Source organism: Trachypithecus francoisi, unplaced genomic scaffold, assembly GCF_009764315.1.
Source record: "Trachypithecus francoisi isolate TF-2019V2 unplaced genomic scaffold, Tfra_2.0 Lachesis_group5, whole genome shotgun sequence".
NCBI classification, from domain to species: Eukaryota; Metazoa; Chordata; class Mammalia; order Primates; family Cercopithecidae; genus Trachypithecus; species Trachypithecus francoisi.
This window is the reverse complement of record NW_022681470.1, coordinates 137790581-137807961: the sequence shown is the minus strand read 5'-3', so window position 1 is coordinate 137807961 and position 17381 is coordinate 137790581. Positions and strand designations below refer to the sequence as shown.

General features: G+C 46.1%; 1 protein-coding gene across 5 annotated transcripts; it reads right to left on the bottom strand.

The window, feature by feature from the left end:
- Positions 1 to 3292: 3292 nt before the first annotated feature.
- LOC117074208 (zinc finger protein 20) lies at positions 3293 to 14685 on the bottom strand. 5 transcript variants are annotated; one of them, XM_033195411.1, is made up of 5 exons: positions 13349 to 14685; positions 7685 to 7820; positions 7416 to 7476; positions 4902 to 5915; positions 3293 to 4817 (listed from the first exon to the last, which is right to left on the bottom strand). In XM_033195411.1, exons 1-5 carry the CDS (start codon positions 13349 to 13351, stop codon positions 4517 to 4519), a joined length of 1515 nt encoding a protein of 504 aa, XP_033051302.1. In that variant the 5' UTR covers positions 13352 to 14685; the 3' UTR covers positions 3293 to 4516. The 5 variants fall into 5 exon arrangements, with proteins under 5 accessions (XP_033051302.1, XP_033051297.1, XP_033051300.1 ...); XM_033195406.1 differs by having other exon boundaries at positions 3293 to 5915; positions 13349 to 14680; XM_033195409.1 differs by having other exon boundaries at positions 3293 to 5915; positions 7685 to 7811; positions 13349 to 14679.
- Between the last annotated feature and the right edge of the window lie 2696 nt (positions 14686 to 17381).

Below are 17381 nucleotides of genomic sequence, written 5' to 3'. Positions count from 1 at the left end.
GGCTGACCAATATCATGAGTAAAAGATTTAAAAGGCCTAGAGGAGTCAGGCATGTTGGCTCATGCCTGTAATCCCAGCACTTTGGGAGGCCAAGGCAGACAGACAGATCACTTGAGGCCAGGAGTTTGAGACCAGTCTGGCCAACATGGTGAAACCCCAATTCTACAAAAAATACAAAAATTAACTGGGCATGGTGATGCTCGTCTGTAGTGCCAGCTACTTGGGAGGTTGTGACATGAGACTTACTTGAACCCGGAAGCAGAGGTTGCAGTGAGCCGAGATGGTGCCACTGCAATTCAGCCTAGGCAACAGAGCGACACTCCGTCTCAAAAAAAAAAAAAAGGCCGGGCGCGGTGGCTCAAGCCTGTAATCCCAGCACTTTGGGAGGCCAAGACGGGCGGATCACGAGGTCAGGAGATCGAGACCATCCTGGCTAACACGGTGAAACCCCGTCTCTACTAAAAATACAAAAAACTAGCCAGGCGAGGTGGTGGACGCCTGTAGTCCCAGCTACTCTGGAGGCTGAGGCAGGAGAATGGCGTAAACCCGGGAGGCGGAGCTTGCAGTGAGCTGAGATCCGGCCACTGCACTCCAGCCTGGGAGACAGAGCCAGACTCCGTCTCAAAAAAAAAAAAAAAAAAAAAAAAAAAAAAAAAAAGGCCTATAGGTAGGAAGCAAAATGTAAATAATGAGAAAAACATATATCTTTTTTTTTTTTTTTTTTTTGAGACGGAGTCTTGCTCTGCCGCCCCGGCTGGAGTGCAGTGACCGGTTCTCAGCTCACTGCAAGCTCTGCCTCCCGGGTTCACGCCATTCTCCTGTCTCAGCCTCCCGAGTAGCTGGGACTACAGGCGCCCGCCTCGTCGCCCGGCTAGTTTTTTGTATTTTTTTAGTAGAGACGGGGTTTCACCGTATTAGCCAGGATGGTCTCGATCTCCTGACCTCGTGATCCGCCCGTCTCGGCCTCCCAAAGTGCTGGGATTACAGGCTTGAGCCACCGCGCCCGGCCGAAAAACATATATCTTAAGTTCACATTTGAAATATGTAATTTTAAGAAAATTTGGTGATGCTGCATATAAACTGAGGATTTTAATTATCAAATTACAAGTTTTTCCTGAGAAAAAACACATTTTCAACCTAAGTACATTGATCTTTTTTTTTTTTTTTTTTTTTGAGACGGAGTCTCGCTCTGCCGCCCAGGCTGGAGTGCAGTGGCGGGATCTCAGCTTACTGCAAGTTCCGCCTCCTGGGTTCACGCCATTCTCCTGCCTCAGCCTCCCGAGTAGCTGGGACTACAGGCGCCCACCACATCGCCCGGCTAGTTTTTTGTATTTTTTAGTAGAGACGGGGTTTCACCGTGTTAGCCAGGATGGACTCGATCTCCTGACCTCGTGATCCGCCCGTCTCGGCCTCCCAAAGTGCTGGGATTACAGGCTTGAGCCACCGCGCCCGGCCATCTTAAAAGGATTTTTTCCTTTGCTTTTTGACCTTGCCTTGTGAAAAAGTGCAAAAATAAGACACGGATAGTTAAAATAAGAATGTTTGGCCAGGCATGGTGGCTCACGCCTGTAATCCCAGCACTTTGGGAGGCCAAGGCAGGTGGATCACATGAGGTCAGGAGTTTGAGACCAGCCTGGCCAACACGGTGAAACCCTATCTCTACTAAAAATACAAAAAATTGGCCGGGCACGGTGGCTCAAGCCTGTAATCCCAGCACTTTGGGAGGCCGAGGCGGGCAGATCACGAGGTCAGGAGATGGAGACTATCCTGGCTAACACAGTGAGACCCCGTCTCTACTAAAAATACAAAAAAAATTAGCCGGGCGTGGTGGTGGGCACCTGTAGTCCCAGCTACTCGGGAGGCTGAGGCAGGAGAATGGCGTGAACCTGGGAGGCAGAGCTTGCAGTGAGCTGAGATTGCACCACTGCACTCCAGCCTAGGCAACAGAGCAACTCCATCTCAAAAAAAAAAAAAAAAAAAAAGCCAGGTGTGGTGGTGGGTGCCTGTGATTCCAGCTACTTGGGAGGCTGAGGCAGGAGAATCACTTGACCCCAGGAGGCAGAGGTTGCGGTGAGCCAAGATCACGCCACTGTCCTCTAGCCTGGGTGACAGAGTGAGACTCTGTCTCAAAAAAAAAAAAAAAAAAAAAAATCATGTCTCACAAATCAAGGTATTTTCCATATATCATCACACATAGTTAAGGTTTGGTCAGTCAGTGATTGCTTCTATGTCTACTGGGACCTGGGATTTTTACTCTAGGGAGACTCAAATAAGCTTTTGTGAAGAGAAGCACCCATGACGCCTTAAAGGAAATGATTGGATTTTCCATGCATGACTTTTCCATGATGTCATTAGCTTCATAGTATTAGCATAAGGGGGTTCCTGACAAGTTTGCATCAACAGCATGTTACCAGAGAAAGAAAGACTTGATTGGAATCGTGATGCTGACTTTGTTCCTTACTGGACAGGAAATTCAGTTTTCAAAAACATATTGGCACCATAGGACTCAAGGTGAATTTTTTTTTTTTTGAGATGAGGTCTCGCTCTGTCACCCAGGCTGGACTGCAGTGGCGCAATCTCGGCTCACTGCAAGCTCTGCCTCCTGGGTTCATGCCATATTGCTGCCGCAGCCTCCCAAGTAGCTGGGACTACAGGCGCCCGCCACCATGCCCGTCTAATTTTTTGTATTTTTTAGTAAAGACGGGGTTTCACCTTGTTAGCCAGGATGGTCTTGATCTCCTGACCTCGTGATCCGCCCACCTTGGCCTCCCAAAGTGCTAGGATTACAGGCGTGAGCCACCGCGCCCAGCCAAGGTGATTTTTTAAACAAAAGTACTAGCCGATTGCGGCGGCTCATGTCTGTAATCCCAGCACTTGGGGAGATGGAGACGGGAGAATCACATGATCCAGGAGTCAATGACCAGCCTGGGAAACAGGGAGACTCCACATCTACAAAAAATAAATAAAATCATAGTATATACTTTGATGAGAAGTGAATTTATATATTTTAACTGAGGTATGTTATGGTAACAATGTCCATAAATTGTAGGGAATATGTCAGGATTTAGAGAATAGTATGGCAAAAACCGGTCCAGAAGTCTGATGGCTGGCCTTCCCTCACCAGAAGGCCAAGTCTTTTGACCCTGAACAGGCACATGTCATACACCTGCAACACAAGATGATGCTCCTCAGTGACCATGATGGATCAGTACAAAAATAACTCATTCTTTAACCATGTCTCAAAATGTGACAGAAGAAAACACTTTAAATTACAAAGATACGCCAAATTTTGCTCTTCTCATGAATATGACTACCTTGTAATTCTCATACATCTCACAGTCATCTATGGCTTTTGGTCATATTCATTACTACAGTATGTTACACCCTCTTTGACAACAGTTATGCCACTGGTGGTCTTTGGTCAGAAGTCACTCATAAGAACATGAGATGACCTTTAGTGTTTAGAATAAATGAAAAGTCATGATCCAGATAAAAACTAAGAATATAAGCATGAAAAGTAAAATCTACATGAGGAAAAATATGCCTGACATCCACATGGCAACACTGACTCACAGTGTCCACGGGATAACATGGTAACACTATCAACTTGATCTAATACATGATGCTAATGGGATGTTGTAATATAGCTTCTTAATTAAAAAATAATAATTGTTAGTATGCAGTTGTTATAAACACTTAATAAGCTTATTTCTAAAATACATGAACAAAAGTCTTTGTTGCCAGGAAACCACATTAGTGTTTTTAGTCAGGTATACTCATAAAAAGTTAAAAATGAAGGGAGACATTACATTCAGTTGTGAATAACAGCAAACGCTTGAAGTTTCCTGGTAAGAGCAAGGTGGCTCTTCTCACATAAAAGCCTTTGGTGAGACCAATCACTGCACAATGCAGCAGAGGAACAAGCTCCCATCTAGTTGGTTTAATCAAGAACAGGGTCACTATCCGTAGAAACAACAATGCTTGCAATACATAGACCTCTTAAACCAACTCAATCTATAGAGAAGTTGGGCATCAGGGAGTATTTCCAGCCATAAGAACATTTATTAGTTCTCTGGTAAACATTTTAACACTTCTGAAGAAATAGCAAAGTGGGCATGTATCTTTAATGTGCAGCACCTGGGGACATCTCTGGAGACCTACAGCTCTGAGGAACAGAGACAAGTGATTTGGGGGATATTCTCGATTAACAAGTGAAAGAATCAGGAAAATGGGCTGGAAGCAGGTAGCCACACACCTCTTTTCCTGTATGCTGCCTCTAATATGTGACTGATGCCTTCCTTTTCTGTGCCTTTGAAATCTCATGCAAGATTGGCTATAGGTGAATTGGATTACAGAACCATCCAAGTTCTTCTAGATTTTATTGTCCTTTTGCAGGTCTCTCTTCTCAATTCAAAAGGCAGTTATCCAGAGGTTCTTTCACCACTCTCTTTTCTCGTGTTTCAAAGGAAGTGGGACAACAGAAAGCTTCTCCTATTTCTTCCACTAACAGGATTTCTCATATATTAATGGTATGAGTTCTTTCATGTTCTCGACATGAACTGGCACGAATAAAGGCTTTGCCACAGTGCTTGCATTGATAGGGTTTCTCTCCAGTGTGAGTCCTTTCATGATATCGAATGTAATTGGAAATAAAGGCCTTACCACAGTGCTTACATTGATAGGGTTTCTCCCCAGTGTGAGTCCTTTCATGATATCGAATGGAACTGGAACAAGTGAAGGCTTTGCCACAGACCTTACACTCATATGGCTTATCTCCAGTGTGTGTCCTTTCATGTATATGCAAGGAAGAGAAATACCTGAATGCTTTTCCGCATTGCTTACATTCATGGGGCTTCTCTCCAGTGTGCGTCCTTTCATGTATACGCAAGGAAGAAAAATACTTGAATACTTTTCCACATTCCTTACATTCATGGGGCTTCTCTCCACTGTGTGTCCTTTCATGAATTTGAAGTTGTGAAGCACATCTAAAGCCTTTACCACACTGCTTACATCCATAGGGTTTATCGTCAGTGTGTGTCTTTTCATGCCTTTGAAGGTCTGAGGTACATCTGAAGGCTTTACCACATTGCCTACATTCATAGGGTTTCTCTCCAGTGTGAGTCCTTCCATGCTTTTGAAGGTGTGAGCCACATCTAAAGGCTTTCCCACATTGCTTACATTCATAGGGTTTCTCTCCAGTGTGAGTCATCTTATGATACTGAATGGAACTGAAAGAAATGAAGACTTTCCCACATTGCTTACACTCATAGGGTTTTTCTCCAGCGTGAGACCTTTTATGTCTATGAATTTCACTAGGAAAACTGAATGCATTCCCACATTCCTTACATGCATCGGCTTTCACTCCTGTGTGAGTTCTTTCATGTATTGGAAGGGTAGTGGAACGAGTAAAGGTCTTACCACATTGTTTACACTCATATGGTTTCACAGCAGTGTGAATTCGTTCATGGATAAGACACAAATTGAGAAAAAAGAAAGCATTCCCACAAAACTTACATTTAAAAGGTCCATCTCCACGGTGCATCACCCTGTGTCTTTGAATGCATGAATGGGAAATGAAGGTTTCTGCACATTCTTTACCATCATAGGGTTTCTCTTTAGTGCAAGCTTCATCATGTGACTGAAAGGAGTCAAGATAACTGAAGGCTTTCTTACATTCCTTATTTCTATATGGATTCTCTCCATATTCCTGATACTCAGAAGACTTCTGTCCAGTGTCAGCTCTGATGTGCCTATTAAGAGATGAGTGACCCATGCTAACTTCTCCACACACACTGCTTTCACACGGTGTTACTTCAGGAAGAGTTTTCTTGTTCAGCATGTCATCTGCAATCTGGTTGAAGCTTTCTCCACAGTGATGACTTTCTTTGCTTTCAAAGAGTTTCTTTCTCATAAGACTTCAGTGAAAAATGAGAAGCATATTATTAATGGTTTGATTAAAAGTGACATATAGGGCTGGGCGCAGTGGCTCACGCCTTTGAGAGGCTGAGATGGGCGGATCACCTGAGGTCATGAGTTCGAGACCATCCTGGCCAACAGGGTGAAACCCTGTCTCTACTAAAAATGCAAAAATTAGCCGGGCACAGTGGCAGGTGCCTGTAATCCCAGTTACTTGGGAGGCTGAGGTGGGAGAATCGCTTGAACTCCAGAAACAGAGGTTGCAGTGAGCTGAGATAGCGCCATTGTGCTCTAGCCTGGGTGACAAGGGCGAAACTCTGTCTCAAAAAAAAAAAAAGTGATCTATATTGGCTGGGTGCAGTGGGTCACGCCTGTAATCCCAGCACTATGGGAGGCTGAGGCGGGCAGATGGCTTGAGGCCAGGAGTTTGAGATCAGCCTGGCCAACATGGCAAAACCCTGTCTCTACTAAAAATATAAAAATTGGCTGGGTGTGACAGCGTGGGCTTGTAATCCCAACTACTTGGGATGCTAAGGCACAAGAATACCTCGAACCCAAGCAGTGGCAGTTGCAGTGAGCTGAAACCACACCACTCCACTCCAGCCTGGGAGACAGAGTGAGACTCTTGTCTCAAAAAAGAAGAAAAAATCATGATTTATATTCATTAACAAGTATTGCACTTGCATTTTTAACACTGCCCGGCAAAGTGTCAGCTTTCTGCTCTGTCTGAATTGTTTGAATACTAATGAACTATATGCTCTGCAAGATGGTCTGGGTATATATATTTTTAAAAAATTAGTTTTTCTATGGGGCTTCATAATCCTATTTTCCAGTAAACTATTTTACAAATACTAAACATGTGTGTCTTTTTTTTTGAGCTGGGGTCTCAACTCACCCTGTTGTCCAAATTGGGGTGCAGTGATACCATCATGGCTCACTGCAGCCTCAAACTCCTGGCCTCCAGCAATCCTTTGGTCTGAACGCCCCAAAGGACTGGGATTTTGGGTATGAGCAACAGTGCCCAGCCCAGCCTATGTTACATTTAAACATATGTTTTTAGGAAAACTTTCTATGAATACATAAATTTGATACTGGGCTTATTTCTTTTGCTTCTTTTTTTTTTTTTGAGATGGAGTCTCGCTCTATCGCCCAGGCTTGAGTGCAGTGGCGTGATCTCGGCTCACTGCAAGCTCCGCCTCCCGGGTTCACGCCATTCTCCTGCCTCAGCCTCCCAAGTAGCTGGGACCACAGGCGCCCGCCACCACGCCCGGCTAGTTTTATTTATTTATTTATTTTGTATTTTTAGTAGAGACGGGGTTTCACCGTGTTAGCCAGGATGGTCTCGATCTCCTGACCTCGTGATCCACCCGCCTTGGCCTCCCAAAGTGCTGGGATTACAGGCGTGAGCCACCGCTCCCGGCTCTTTTGCTTCTTTTTAATATTTTCTCACATTTTAAGATTTTCTAGAGGCATTGTCTTGTCTTGTAAGAGAAAATTACCTTAGATTTCTCCTGGGATTTTTATACTTATCTTCCATGTTCTGAACTTTCCATGTTTTTCCTAAAACACAGACCCAGAGAAAACACAGATCCAGAATTAGTATGAATTTATTTAAAAATCATTAGATTCTGTATTTATGGTACATGGTAGCCATGTCTGATTTATTCATCAAAGTATTTTCTGTCCATGTTCCAAATCAATGAACAGCATTGATGACCTAGAAACATTTGTTCTCTAATTCACTGGGAAGTAATATTGTCATTCTCACCTACAGAGGTCAGGTTCCTGAAGGTTTCCTGCATAACATCCCTGTAGAGATTCTTCTGGGAAGGATCCAGCAAAGCCCACTCTTCCTGGGTGAAGCTCACAGCCACATCCTCAAAGGCCACAGAATCCTGAAACATCTCACACATGTAAAGGAGGACAGGTAAGACTAACAGCCCTGGAGGCTTATTCTTTATTCCTAAGAAGTTCCCATGATACTGTGGACTCCAAACATTTATCCCATGACTTGGTCATCACAACTCTTACTTTCTGTCTATACTCATGTTCTCCCACAAACCAAGCCTTTTTTTGTCAAGAGAGAGGGTCTTCAGCCAGGCGCGGTGGCTCACGCCTGTAATCCCAGCACTCTGGGAGGTTGAGGCAGGCAGATCACATGAGGTCAGGAGTTTGAGACCAGCCTGGCCAACATGGAGAAACCTCGTCTCTACTAAAAATATAAAAATCAGCCAGGCATGGTGATAGGCGCCTGTAGTCCCAGCTACTCGGGAGGCTGAGGTAGGAGAAGGGTTTGAACCCAGGAGGTAGAGGTTGCAGTGGGCCGAGACTGCGTCACCACACTCCACCCTGGGCAACAAAGCAAGACTCCATCTCAAAAAAATAATAATAAAATAAATAGGCCAGGCGCAGTGGCTCACACCTGTGATCCCAGCACTTTGGGAGGCCGAGGCGGGCGGATCACCTGAGGTCGGGAGTTCGAGACCAACCTGACCAAGATGGAGAAACCCTGTCTCTATTAAAAAAAAAAATACACAGTTAGCTGGGCATGGTGGCACATGCCTGTAATCCCAGCTACTTGGGAGGCTGAGGCAGGAGAATCACTTGAACCCAGGAGGCGGAGGTTGCAGTGAGCTGAGATTGCGCCATTGCACTACAGCCTGGGCAACAAGAGCGAAACTCTTGTCTTGAAAAAAATAATAATAATAAAATAAAATAAATAAAATCTATACTAATCAAGAGAAAATGGTGTTAACAGATAGAAAGATAGACTAATGGAAAACAGCAGATTCTGAAAACAGTGAAACCATGACAAAGCAGGTATCACCAGCCAATTATGCAAGTGGTCCTCACTTAACAGGGACAGGGACAGATGGTTATCTACAGGAGAACAAACAATCTTTGGCCCATCATCTCCACATGAATTACTTCTAGAGTTGCCTGTTATCGTGAGTTCTTATGTTACCTTACCATGCATTTTCATTATGGGTTTCACTTTCTTATAACAGAAGAAACCCGCACTCCAGCCGGGTATAGTGGCTCACGCCTGTAATCCCAGCACTTTGGGAGGCCAAGGCAGGCCGATCACTTCAGGTGAGGAGTCTGGTGAAGAGTCTGGCCAACATGGTGAAACTCCTTCTCTACTAAAAAACACAAAAATTAGCTGGGTGTGTGCATGCCTGTAATCCCAGCTACTTGGAGGCTGAGGCAGGAGAATCACTTGAACCCAGGAGGCGGAGGTTGCAGTGAGCTGAGATTGCGCCATTGCACTACAGCCTGGGCAACAAGAGCGAAACTCTTGTCTTGAAAAAATAATAATAATAAATAAAATAAATAAAATCTATACTAATCAAGAGAAAATGGTGTTAACAGATAGAAAGATAGACTAATGGAAAACAGCAGATTCTGAAAACAGTGAAACCATGACAAAGCAGGTATCACCAGCCAATTATGCAAGTGGTCCTCACTTAACAGGGACAGGGACAGATGGTTATCTACAGGAGAACAAACAATCTTTGGCCCATCATCTCCACATGAATTACTTCTAGAGTTGCCTGTTATCGTGAGTTCTTATGTTACCTTACCATGCATTTTCATTATGGGTTTCACTTTCTTATAACAGAAGAAACCCGCACTCCAGCCGGGTATAGTGGCTCACGCCTGTAATCCCAGCACTTTGGGAGGCCAAGGCAGGCCGATCACTTCAGGTGAGGAGTCTGGTGAAGAGTCTGGCCAACATGGTGAAACTCCTTCTCTACTAAAAAACACAAAAATTAGCTGGGTGTGTGCATGCCTGTAATCCCAGCTACTTGGGAGGCTGAGGCAGCAGAATTACTTGAACCCGGGAAGCGGCGGTTGCAGTGAGCTGAGAGAGCGCCACTTCACTCCAGCCTGGGCGACAAAGAAAGACTGTCTCAGAAAAAAAAGAAGAAGAAGAAGAAAGCTGCACTCGACCTCAACAGTTCCCAGTTCTCTACCTCCTCCCAGTTCCTGCATGTGCTTAACCCACATATGTGACTTACACGGCTGCCTCCTGGTGACCAACTCACTGTGGAACAGCTTCATAGATCAACTTGACTTGCCCCACTTACCCTTAGGATGGCACAGACCACTTTTTAATCACAGCCTGACTTCACAGAACTAGCACCTTCTTGCTCTAAATCTACCAGAAACAACTCCCTGAGAGAAACCTCCTTGGGCATTGCCCTGGACCCCAAGAAAAACTCTGGCCCAAAGGTCCCTGTCTGTCTTTCTCCCCACCTGCTGGCTGAATCTGCATCCTGGATGTTCCCCTCATTCTGTGTTGCCCTGCAAGGCATGCTGCCCTCATCTCTCTGGAATTGTGAGTAATGCACTGTTATGTCATCGCTTTGTTGAGATGACTCTGCTGTGACTCACCTAACCTACACCTCTCCCTTAATAGCAACATCCAACTGGCTGACCAGCTATGTGTCTCCAAGTAATGGAAGCTGGGACTGGGGGAGAAAAAATGAGCATCCCAAGGGGTTGGCTATCTAGATGAAGAGTGTACCAGGAGTCTCCTCCCATTTGGGAAATTCAGCTGCTCCTTTGGGAGGCCCCATACCCTCCTCTGGGAGGACTGACCCAGGGGCTGATATTCAATAGGCCAGGAGGGATGGAAGCTGTGGGCATTTTGGCTCAGCCCCAGACGGTTCTGAAACCCAGGACCAGGAAAAGATAGATTGGGACTCCTGAAGACACATCACCCTGTAAAGTTTTCAAAAAGGAAACAGTCCAGGCATGGTGGCTCACGCCTGTAATCTCAGCACTTTGGAAGGCTGAGTCGGGCAGATCATTTGAGGTCAGAAGTCAAGACCAGCCTGACCAACATGGTGAAAACCCATCTCTACTAAAAATACAAAAAAATTAGCCGGCTGTGGTGGCGCATACCTGTAAACCCAGCTGCTCGGGAGGCTGAGGGCAGGAGAATCACCTGAACCTGGGAGGCGGAGGTTGCAGTGAGCCAAGACCGTGCCACTTCACTCTAGCCTAGGCGACAGAGCAAGACTCTGTCTCAAAAAAAACCAAAAAAACAAAAAAAGGAAACAACCCAAAGGCATTCTGAGATGGTGTCTGTGCCTTGCAAGATAAGAGGAGAGGAACAGGGGTTTTTCACTGGAGTATCAAGTGGTTATTCTCTATTTTCCTGTTACGTGAAATGTTCAGAAACAGAACACAAATATTTTAAAAAGAGTCATCCGTGACCTTGTGAAAAGATGACAAACTACTAAAATACTGCATCTATGTGAAAGAAAGGATGAAGAAATATACTATACAATAAAGAAAGTTGATACAGGAGGCTGAGGCAGGAGAATCACTTGAACCCGGGAAGCGGAGGTTGCAATGAGGCGAGATGGTGCCATTGCATTCCAGCCTGGGCAACAAGAGTGAAACTCTGTCTCAAAAAAAAAAAAAAGAAAAAAAAAAGAAAGTTGATAATACTGTGAGTTGGAGAAGGGGAGTTAATTTTTGGAGATGCGGGAAAGTAATTGAAAATTTAAGATGTTACTGCAGGCCGGGCGCGGTGGCTCAAGCCTGTAATCCCAGCACTTTGGGAGGCCGAGACGGGCGGATCACGAGGTCAGGAGATGAGACCATCCTGGCTAACATGGTGAAACCCCGTCTCTACTAAAAATACAAAAAAAAAAAAAAAAAAAAACTAGCCGGGCGTGGTGGCAGGCGCCTGTAGTCCCAGCTACTCGGGAGGCTGAGGCAGCAGAATGGCGTAAACCCGGGAGGCGGAGCTTGCCGTGAGCTGAGATCAGGCCACAGTACTCCAGCCTGGGCAGCAGAGCGAGACTCCGTCTCAAAAAAAAAAACCAAAAAAGATGTTACAGCAAACCACTGAAGAGTTAGGGTGGGCTAGCAGGGTAGAGGATTTGAGACCCTGCATCCCATAGATTAGGAAAATGCAGGAGGAAGCCAGTCCCTATAGGTAGTGTGAACAAATTTAAAGCAGCAGCAATTAGATTGAAGTGTGTTTAGTGCCATAAGTAATTACCTAAAGACATCAAAATCAAACTCAAGTTGAGGTAGGAAAATAGGGTCTGCAGGCAGGGAACATAAGGCCTATTCACACTTCAGCTATGAAAGGAAATACCCACTCCATAGGGCTTAAGCCAAGTAATGATTTTTTTTTTTTTTTTTTTTTGAGATGGAGTCTCGCTCTGTCACCCAGGCTGGAGTGCAGTGGCTGGATCTCAGCTCACTGCAAGCTCCGCCTCCCGGGTTTACGCCATTCTTCTGCCTCAGTCTCCCGAGTAGCTGGGACTACAGGCGCCCACCACATCGCCTGGCTAGTTTTTTGTATTTTTTAGTAGAGACGGGGTTTCACCGGGTTAGCCAGGATGGTCTCGATCTCCTGATCTCGTGATCCGCCCGTCTCGGCCTCCCAAAGTGCTGGGATTACAGGCTTGAGCCACCACGCCTGGCCAGTAAATGATTTTATAACTTTACTTCATTCTCTTCTTTGACATAGGGCATACCCCAAGTAAACAATGGAATCCTCCAGGGGGTAAACTCCCAAAAATTCTGTAACGTGGCCTTTGAGCCCCTGTGTTCAGCCCCGCTCGCACACTGTGGAGCGTTAATCCCTTCATTCCTTCCTTGTTTTATGCATTTTGTCCAGTTCTTTGTTCAAGATGCCAAGAACCTAGACACTCTCCACCGTTAACAAAATGCAATTCTTCTTAAAGTTTTTTGGTAACAAACCAAAAATCATGATTGGGTGTTTCTCATTCATGAATCGCTGTTTGCTCAAACTCTTTAATTTTTTTTTTTTTTTTTTTGAGACGGAGTCTCGTTCTGTCGCCCAGGTTGGAGTGCAGTGGCGCGATCTCGGCTCACTGCAACCTCGGTCTCCTGGGTTCCTGTGATTCTCTTGCCTCAGCCTCCCGAGTAGCTGGGACTACAGGCGCCTGCCACCACACCCGGCTGATTTTTTGTATTTTTAGTAGAGACGGGGTTTCACCGTGTTAGCCAGGATGGTCTCGATCTCCTGACCTCGTGATCCGCCCGCCTCGGCCTCCCAAAGTGCTGGGAATACAGGCGTGGGCACCGCGCCGGGCCCAAACTCTTTAACTTTTAACAGAAAAATACCCCGAGGGATTCCCCCATGACCCTCCCGTGGTCACCGCAGAATCCGGGGCTGTGGGCGCGAAGCTGCCTAGAGAGGGCTCCGGGGCCGGGACCCACAGTCGCCGGCGCAGGAACAGGACAGGATGCCTGGGGTCCTGGCTGCCGGCCCAGCTGCACCCTGCGGCCCAGGGGACGGAGGGACGGGCTGAGACAGAGAGATTCGGGTCCCAGATGCAGGAGGCGCCGCGAGGAGACCCGGGTCCCGCCACAGCCGCTTCAGGCCGGTTTCACCCAGCCCCTCCCCCGTCTGGGGACTCCGGCCCCACACACTCACCATTTCCCGGCTTCCAGGTGTCCCGGGGTCCTCTCTAGGGCTCCCGTGAATAGTGCAGGTCACAGTGCAGGCGGCAGAGCGACAGAAGTGGCGAAGGGACCCGGGCCTCTCGGAGTAGGAAATCTAGTATCCCGACAACAATCCACATAGCATCAAAAGTAGAGGCGGAATGGGCCGCCTCCTTCCGGATGGACAGTTGGCCGGGCCCCGCCCCAGCGCTTTCTGATTGGGCAAGGTGCAAGGCCCCGCCCCCTCAGAACTGAGTGACGGCACAAGCCCTGGGTAACGGGCCCTACAGGGCCCGACTCATCAGTTCTAGCCACAGCTTCTCTCTAAGGGACAACTCTCTCCCTGAGCCCTGATCATTGGATATTTTTTCAGCCAGATTTGCTCCTGATTTTTAGACAGGGTACTATCTTATTCCTCATTAAATGGGCTGTCCGTGCTTCCTCGTCCTGCACAGGGTCCTAAGTGTATGCAGGGAATTTCAGACTCAGTGTCCAATGGAGCGATCTGCTGACCTCAGAGCAGGAAGGGGTGCCCAGACCAGGCCAGGCACGACTGAACCAGGAAGGAGAGGCAGTTGTCCTTCAGGGGCCTGGAATTAGGGATGAGACATGGCCAGGCTTTCACATATCTCACCCCACTTCACAGTGTGGAAATGCTCCCTCCTTCCAGACCTTCATCTTCATTGGCAGAAAACTCTCATTTGGTGATTTTAAGCTTCTGACCTAAATAAACTGTCAACTTCATAAGCCCCTTCTCCAGGAGAGGTCCCAAACAGTTCTTTCCCTGAACTTGATCTTCACAGATTTTCTTCAGATATGCAAATTAGTCTGACCCCAGGGACCCTTTGCATGTCAAACCCGAAGCACTGCTCCTGAAAACGGCCCCAGATTCCAGATGTACAACCACAGAAAGGACAAAACCCCTGAAGTGCACCTGCACGTGTGTGCAGTGGGTCTCCTGCTTTCCAGGGCGCTGCAGCGTGTCAGAACCCACACTCTTTCTGGATCTGCTCTGAGCAGCTGCAAGCCACCTGCAGGAGGGCGGCTGCCCAGGAAGCATCCAGGAGAGCTCCACTTTCTTCCTTGGCAGGATCCATACTGGCCTCCCCGTCCAGTCCCTGGCGTTGGTCTCTGCTGCCCCCTGCAGGCTATTCGCCTGCTTCTCACATCACCAGTTTCCATGAGACAAACATCCTCAAACACACTGCGAAAATAACACAGGAGCAGAGCCCTCCTCCAGTGTGTATGTATAAAGTCGAGGAGGAAGTGTCTAAGATTATTTAACTGCATGACAGTGAAGCAGTAGTGGCCGGGTGCTGTGGCTCAAGCCTGTAATCCCAGCACTATGGGAGGCCGAGGTGGGTGGATCACCTGAGATCAGGAGTTGGAGACCAGCGTGGCCAACATAGTGAAATCCCATTTCTACTAAAAATACAAAAATTAGCCGGGTGTGGTAGTGTACACCTGTAATCCCAGCTACTTGGAAGGCTGAGGCATTAGAATCGTTTGTATCAAAGAGGCTGAGGTTCCAGTGAGCCGAGATTGCACCGCTGCACTCCAGCCTGGGCAATGGAGCGAGACTCCGTCTCAAAACAAAACAAAAAAAATACAAATGTTTAGTCATGTTACTTATTTCTGGTTTCCAGCCTGACTTTATAACATTCCTGACTCTGGGACTCTGCGCTCTCCAGAAATATGCTTTGAAGAAAAAACAAGATAGAGCACAGGGCCCACTTGTCTCTTATAAACTGTAAACCAAAATACTGCATAGCAGCCATCTGTCAGAACTGCTTCCAGGCTATTGTCCTCAGTCAATCCTAAATCAAACTGCTTCCAAATCAGAACTGCTTCCAGGCTATTGTCCTAAATCAATCCTAAATTAATTTTCTTTAACAAATTTAATTTTTTTCTTCAGTCAACATGAGTAATCTAAAACACATAGACAGAAGAATCTCTTTATTATCATCTTTCTACCAAGTCAACATCAGGCATTAAAAAAATGTAAAACAAAGTGAAAACCATCCTTCTCTGATTCATCATAGACCCAGAATCTGCCAGTCACCAACACCTATTTTCATTTTCTCAAGTACAGCCAACTTTTATCAGAGAGATATCATACAGGCATATTTAAGAGAGTATGATATTTTGTGTTTTATGAATTTTAGAGTTGGTTTTTTTGTTTTGAACTTTTATTTGCATTTTCTTTTGGCTGAATTTCTTTGTCTCTTAAGTTTATGTTTCTTCTGGGTTATCTTTTTCTTCCATGCAGCCTCCTCTTCTGCTTATGGAACAATGTGTTTCTTTTCACTAAGCATCATCTGGATGTGGCAGGGGAGTTTGTGGATGGGTTCATCTGCCCATGAGTTCTGTTAAGTCAGGTGGTACATTATGGGTGCCTTGTTCCCTGGATGTGCTCAATAAACAGGGAATCTACATCTATACCCTTAAGTTCGGCATAACTCTGCACTTGTAAGCAAATTTCAGTACCTTTTTTGGACAACTGATGGTGAGTTCAACCCCAATGTTTGTCTTGGGTACAGCTACCAACTCCATTTTCTAAGACTGAAATGGTAAACATAATTTCTGTAAAAGAAAATATTTCAGATACTTGGTGGCTTTTCATATAGGCATACCTGTGATGGCCTGAGCACCTTCACAGTTCTTACAGTGAACATGAGGGTTTCATCCTTCTAACATGCACAAGTTTGTGGGATTTTCTGGGTCATAGCGAATAATGTTCACAGATCAACTTAGGCCACACAAGAGGACAGGTTTTCTTTGGTCTTTAAAAGGAACTGATTAAAGAAAAAAAAAAAATTGGAAGCCAGGCACAGCAGCTGGCACCTGTAGTGATAGCTACTTGGCAGGCTGAGGTAGAAGGATTGTTGAGCCCAGGAATATGAAGCTCTAGTGCACTAAGATCACACCTGTGAATACTACTGCACTCCAGCCGGGTCCACACAGCAAGACCAAGTCTCTAAAAAAAATTAAATAAAATAAAAAAGAAAAATGTTTGTCATTAGAAAAAAAGGTTTTGATTTATGCCATTCATTACAGAAAAAAGTACTTTGAAAAGAGATTAGGGCCAGGCGTGGTGGCTCATGCCTATAATCCCAGCACTTTGGGAGCCTGAGGCGGGCATATCATGAGGTCAAGAGTTCGAGACCATCCTGGCCAACATGGTGAAACCCCATCTCTACTAAAAATACAAAAATTAGCTGGGCATGGTGGCACATGCCTGTAGTCCCAGCTACTCAGGAGGCTGAGGCAGGAGAATCGCTTGAACCTGGGAGGCAGAGGTTGCAGTGAGCCGAGATTGGGCCACTGCACTCCAGCCTGGCCACAGAGCAAGACTCCATCTCAAAAAAAGAAAAGAAAAAAAAAAAAGAGGGAGAGAGAGATTAGGCCTGGCGCAGTAGCTCACAGCTATAATCCCAGTACTTTGGGAGGCCGAGGCAGATGGATCACTTGAGGTGAGGAGTTCAAGACCAGCTTGGCCAACATGGAGAAACCCATCTCTACTAAAAATACAAAAATGACCAGGCACAGTGGCTCACGCCTATAATCCCAGCACTTTGGGAGGTCAAGGCAGGTGGATCACCTGAGGTCAGAAGTTCAAGACCAGCCTGGTCAACATGGTGAAACCCTGTCTCTACTAAAAATACAAAAATTAGTGGGGTGTGGTGGCACACGCCTGTAGTCCCAGCTACTCAGGAGGCTGAGACAGCAGAATCACTTAAAACCGGGAGGTGGGGGCTGCAGTGAGCCGAGAGCACACCACTACACTCCAGCCTGGAGTGAGACTGTGTCTCAAAAAAAAAAGATTAGAAGGCGGGAAAAAGATTAGAAAGCTGGGTGCAGTGGCTCACACTTGTAATCCCAGCACTTTGGGAGACCCTGATGTGGATCACTTGAGGTCAGGAGTTTAAGACCAGCCTGACCAACATGGTGAAATCCTGTCTCTACTAAAAATATAAAAAATTAGCCTGGTGTGGTGGTGGGTGCCCGTAATCTCAACTACCTGG

What these genes read in the sequence shown, in the direction of transcription:
- LOC117074208 (XM_033195406.1), bottom strand. An exon ending in CAGGAACCTGACCTCTGTAG is followed by an intron (nt 7,477 to 7,684) that starts GTGAGAATGACA and finishes TCTGTGTTTTAG; the next exon opens with GAAAAACATGGAAAGTTCAG. An exon ending in AATCCCAGGAGAAATCTAAG is followed by an intron (nt 5,916 to 7,415) that starts GTAATTTTCTCT and finishes TTTTCACTGAAG; the next exon opens with TCTTATGAGAAAGAAACTCT.